The sequence below is a fragment of the Chamaea fasciata genome, unplaced genomic scaffold, assembly GCF_029207755.1.
Source record: "Chamaea fasciata isolate MVZ Bird 193981 ecotype frontalis unplaced genomic scaffold, bChaFas1.0.hap1 SCAF_2, whole genome shotgun sequence".
Classification (NCBI taxonomy): Eukaryota; Metazoa; Chordata; class Aves; order Passeriformes; family Sylviidae; genus Chamaea; species Chamaea fasciata.
The window spans coordinates 48,611,343-48,617,383 of NW_027094087.1; the positions used below are offsets into that span (position 1 = coordinate 48,611,343).

At 42.1% G+C, this 6,041-nt stretch overlaps 1 protein-coding gene across 1 annotated transcript in view; it reads left to right on the forward strand.

Moving 5' to 3' along the window:
• Positions 1-5,514, forward strand: part of KL (klotho) — a 48,313-nt gene extending 42,799 nt beyond the window's left edge. The window contains exon 5 of the mRNA XM_066175990.1: positions 2,938-5,514. Coding sequence (XP_066032087.1) covers positions 2,938-3,275 — 338 coding nt within the window. The 3' untranslated portion in view covers positions 3,276-5,514. The remainder of the gene's footprint in view (positions 1-2,937) is intronic.
• The last annotated feature ends 527 nt before the right edge of the window (positions 5,515-6,041 follow it).

The window sequence follows — 6,041 nt, forward strand, 5'->3', positions numbered from 1 at the left end:
TGTAGGTATCAGAAGACATAAGACAAGCTCTCTCTCATTTATCTCTTTGATGGATAATACAGACAAAGCTCTTTGTGTCTCTTGCTATAAAGCATCATTTCAAAGCTCTGAGTTACTAAGTTCTCCCCTGTATGCCGGTATTCCTTATGAGAGTGGTAAACCCAGACCTGGACACACTGTTCCTGTCACAGCCACACTTAGGCAGGTATAAGTAACATAACCTCTTACCCTCCTCATTGCTACATGCAAGTAGGCTGTTGTCCTTCTTGGCCATGACAGCAGGTTGGTTACATAGATTCTGTGGTGATTTAGTGACATTTTAAACTCAGTTGTTTCCTGCCTCCCCTTCCAAGCACAACTGCCTCTTGAAAAGTAGGTCTGCTTGTTCTTTGACATCTTCACATTTGGTCCTGTTCAAATGCCTGCTGCTTGTTTGTGCAAACCTTGCTACACTAGCTAAGTTATCTTTGTGAGACTTGCAGACTGTGAGAAAGAGTTTTACATTTATTTCAGGTTGCTGGTATATTTAAAATCATCGAATAACTTAATTCTAAAAGCTGAGCTCTATGACCATGGTAGAAAAACATACACTGTGGCACTTACTTACCTGTTATTACACTTCTAGACTTCCAATTCTATTACTTCTTAATTCTACTTGAGACCAGTTGGAGTCTGTTTATTATGGGCTTCCCTTGACCTCATAACATTCTATTTTCTTGATCCAAATGCCATATAATACCAAGTCATTTGCCTTGTGAAGCTCTAAGTATATAACATCAAACATCATTACTTTTATTGATCTGTTGATCTCAGAAGAAAAAGATGTCAAGTTATTTTGACAAGATTTATTTTTCATAAAGCAAAGCTGATTGGCATTAATCATGTATTATCTCCTAAATTTCATATTTATCAAGCTTTATATAATCTGTTCCACTCTTTTGATAGGGTGAAGGATGGCTGGCAGTTCCTGTCCACTTTATTAACTATTGGCTTTAACTTTCTCCTCTGTAATTTCCACCTCTTTCGCAAATTACTGAACATCAGTGTTAAGTGCCCAAGAGCTCATTCTCTAGCATTTTGTAGCACTGGATGCGTGTTTTATAGATCTATAGTTTAAAAACATATTTTGGCTGTATTTGGGCTTGTGGTTCCAAAATGGGGCTTTTTTTTCTGTATTTCTTGTCTCCTTGGCACTTTACTTTTCAAAGTGTCTGTGGATATATGGGTTTTTCTCCCAGTTCCCATTAGCAAGAACACCTACACATGCCTCTCTTTTTTATAGAACTTTGCCTTTTGTATGGTTCTGGTACCACTGTCCCCCAGTCACTTCTTTCTCCCTCTTCCATCCAGCCTGTATATAGCTCCTGTGTTTTTCAGCTTAACCTATTTTCTTATCTTTTCACCTTTTTTTTGATGGATAAATGTGTCTCTGCTGACTAGCCATAGTACTTTTCCTAAAGCTTAATCTCTCCCTTTAGACACCATACACTCCTCCATAGTGTTTGGTCCATCAGCTTTTCCGTTTTTTCTTTCTCCCTCTCTGGTGTTGCGCTTTTGTCCCTCTTGTCGTTATATAACATTGGCATCGTGACTGATTCAGGTTTCTCCAAGACTTGCATTTCTTTTTTGCAAGACCTCGTGCAGTAACTAAGATGAATTAGAAATCTCGTGTCCTTACTTCAGTGTCGCAGTGTAGGGGAGGATTGGTACGTGCATGCCCTAGCTTTAAAGTCCCTATTCTGCCTTAGTCATCCAGCTGGTTTCAGGCACTGCATGTGGAAATTTTTCTGCATGTTATATTGCTCACCTGCACTGTTCCAGAGGAACCAGCAGGTCTGTGCAGATAAATGATTCCGGGATATAGTACGGGACCCTTTGGACTGAGGCCTTATTTTGAAGTGCTTTGTACTCTGTTTAAGTATATCTTTGCCAACTGAAAACAAAGAACAGCAGTAACCATTTATGTAACACAATTAAATCCACCTGCAGTTCTGCAAACACAACTAATTATCCTGGGCAGCACCTCTGTAGAAGGGCAGGTAAATATTATTTCATTTTATACGTGTAAAATAGGTTAGAGGTGCTGAAGTCTTGCATGTAGCTTCAGAAAGAATTGTTTCCAGGAGCATATGAAAATTCAGTTCTGTGTTCATCAGCTTTAATTTGTTAAAAAAGTGATTTTGAGAGGCAGACTACTGCAGTTTGTGTTTACTACCTTGGATTGATTGTTTTTGTCAAGCAGGATGGATGGCTCAAGGTTCACACTACAGCTGCTGGGCCTCTTCCAGTAGCTGAGTTAGCAGTTTGGATTGTGGACATGTTCTCAGTGAAGACTAATACAGGTCATCTTGGATCAGAAACTTGGGTTGGTAACAGGAGAGGGCTGTGATTTGCATAACCTTTCCCCTCGCACCGGTGATATCCCTGTACACGACCTCAGCCTGACTGTGCGATTTTTCTGGTGTCACTGTGCCTAGTGAAAACTGCAGCCTGACGTCCTCTGTTCCTTGACTGTCCCCACCAGGATGTGCCCTGCAAGGGAAACGGAGCAATCAGAGAAACAGGCTGCAGGAAACTAGGGGCAGGAAACCCAAAACCTGTATTCTTTCTTACATAACAAAGAGAGCCATCTTTTCATGATAGGCTCCATGCTGATCATTAAACACAGTCAGGCACTCACAGCTGTGTTTACCAAGCACAAGGAAATAAATTGCAGGATACTCACAGATCACACTGTCTGGCAGTGGCTGACAGATTCTTACTTTTTATGAGAAACACTAAACAGATGCACATGTACCTTACCTGATTTTGGAGAGAAGAAGTGCAGATGTGCGTTTGACATTCCCTTGCCCTTCCTTTACATATGGACATATGGTACTGCTCTTGAATGCTGAGTGACACTGATTCATCTCTCCAACCCTTTGTTTTCTTTTGCAGCTTACACCTTGGATGGCGTTAACCTTCAAGGGTATTTTGTCTACTCTTTTAATGACAAGACTGCTCCTAAGTATGGTCTCTACAGCTACATTGCAAATCAGTATGAACCAAAGCCTTCTCTGAAACATTACAGAGAAATAATTGGCAATAATGGTTTTCCTGGTCCTGAAACTCCTGAGTTGCTGTGTCCAGAAGAGGTTGCCTCGTGTCCTGAATGTCACTTCTTCCGAACAAGAAAATCCTTATTAGCCTTTGTCTCTTTCATATTTGTCGCTTTTATTGTTACTATATTCTTCATTACTTACTACTCCAAGAGGGTAGAAAGAAGGTATAAATAGAGCTTCTCCCATGAATACCTCACTCACTGTCCTTTTTCTTGCATCCCCTTGGGAAATCCGAAATAAGAATGCACAGTGCTGTGATTTCTTCAGCATTAGGAAGGCATTTACATTGCCTGATACTGCAGGATGCTGACATTGAGAAGCTATTGCTTGCATATGGCTTCCAGAAATCATTTTCTCTGTAATAGTACCTTTGGTTTATAACCAGTCCTTGATTCCTGTGGCTGGAGTTGTCTCACAACTTTCCTTGGGACCTTTTGTTGAGCGGATGCTATCTCTTTCATGGATTTGCCTTGCTGAACTGGACAGGTGAAAATAGGTTTTAAAAACATGGTGTGATGGAAGAGCCTAAATGTCAAATTCTCCAAGACAGGGGTGAAACAAGAGTTTACTTCTCCAAATTAGGGTTTAACACTGATGTTTCTTAACAAGAGCTAGAACCTTACTGGAGCAGGGGTCATGACTGAGAAGAAAGATGAAAGAAAATTGCAAAAAGCAGTGCCAGGGGAAAGATTAACCCCTTTCCTAAAGTGGATGCAGGAGGAAGAACAGGGGGAAATGGGTGGGTACTGCTGGAAGCCCTTCATAAATCAGTTAACTAGTACTGAGACTACTTCTGGCTTCAGGGTGCCATTGTGGAACTTCAGTTAAAGGAACTATGTCTTTCTCAGGGGGGTAAGAAGCAGGGAAATATCCAGGGATTGGAGGGGTCATGCCATCTACTGAGAAGAGATGAGAAGGGTGAATGCGCTTCCCTTTGATTTGCTCAGAAAAAAAAAAAAACAAAAAAAACCCCAAAACAAAACAAAAAACCCCAAACAAACCCAAAACAAAAAAACAAAGAGCAGGAACTGGGATGTCTTCCCTGTCTCAGATGGCAGAGAGGTGTGTGCCTGACCCCGTGCCCTCTTGCCCTGTACCCAGGGACGTGGCACAGCTGGGACACCCCATTCTGCACTTCTCACAGCCAGCTGAATTCAGCTACCACTGCTGCTGCCCAGCTACTTACCTGCTGGAAACTTGTGGTAACTTAGCAGGGATGGTCTCTGCATGCTATTTGTGTTGAGTGCAGAGACTTTAAAAGCCAGCATTTTGGTGTAATAGTGCAGCACTTTATTGCTGCCAGGGTCTGAGACTGTGGAGCTGTTGGGCCAAACCTCTCACAGGTTGGCTGGAGGTTCTCCTTAGAGCAACTGGAACTGGCAGCATTTCATCCCAAAGTATTACTGGATGTCTGAGGACCTCTTGTTTTTCCTTCAACAAGATAAAATAGCAAAATGTTGGCACCATTGTTTAATAGTAGAAATGGAGAGAGAATGGGTAAAAAACCTATGTCATTTTGCCTGCCTTGTGAATTGCTGCATTGGGAGGCTTCTCAATATAAAGCAGTACGGTCATTTTTCTGTGCTCTCTGACTCTAGGCCTGCATTGCTTTCAGCTGTAATTGTATTTTTATTGTTATGTGAACAATGTCACTCAATGGAAAGAACATTTGAAAAGAAATGTGCTCTGTGTTAATCAAGAATTATTTCTCTACTAAAACTGATTATACAGTATTAAATGTGATGTTTATCTACTAGATTACTAGAAGATGACTAAATAACCTCCCAGGGTTCCTTTCAACCTGAACACTTTATGATTCTACACTGTAAATTAAAACTTCCATATGAAGTATGAATTTAATTTGTAATTTAAGATTATATTTTTCTTAAGTAATGTATAGGAAAAAAAAGAATTAGTATCTTCTCAAAATGATTAATATATTTTTCCTTCAGTTTCAGTCTTTAAATGATCTCTCTTTGCAATTACGTATATTTTGGTATTGAGATTAAGGTGCACATCTCAGGGTTAGTGATAAAGTATTAAAAATATGTATAAAATTATTTATAGACTGATAGGACTTGCTGTAGAGGAGAACATTTCAAACTGCTGTATATTTATGCGTTGGTGCCTGGTGCACTTAGGATTATAAAGAAATAGCCCTCCCTGAGTGTATGAAATGTGGAATGGCTTTTCCCTGGCATGGCAGTGAATCACCGTGCAATACGTTGTGCCAGCTGCCAGATGCTTTGCAGCACGTAACAAAAGTGATGTTCGTGTAGGACAAGCTGTACCCAGGTCATGCCCAGCTTGTGTGTTTTGTTCGGCTTTGTGTGTGTGGTGTGCATTTTGCTGTTGGTCAGACATCGGGGCCTGATGTTTCTGAGGAGCCAGGGTTGTACCTGCCTCCCCTGGGTTTGGGGGGCTCAGGGGGCCTGGCCAGGGAAAATCCAGAGGAGCACAGGTGCCATGGGCACAGTGCTGATGGACACTGGCCTGACCTGATGCTTCACGAGCCGTTCCCATCCATCCAGCTGCTGCTGGGAGCTGTGAAATGGCCCAGGCGCAGCACAGTGTGGGAAACAGCAGTCCTGGCGCGGAGGAGACAGGGCAGGCTCTTCCCATGGAGGCTGGGTGATATGTAACCACCGACAGGCAGATGGCACCAGCTGGATAGCTAATTTGTAGGTAGAGTGGGATTTGTTGCTGCGTGATCATAACCACTCATGGAGCCATGACCCACGGAACTAACATAGCCTTTGGCGTAGTTGCCTTCAGAAGACGTTTTAAATATCGCTGCAGAGCACAGCTGGCTTGAGCAGGGCACAGTGGTTGCCAAAGCCTTCTCACAAGCATCCTGGCTGTGGTGCTGCCTGGGCCAGTGAATTGCACAATGATGGGCTGTTCTGATGGAGATAATGGTATGGTTTTGCCTGTGGAAGC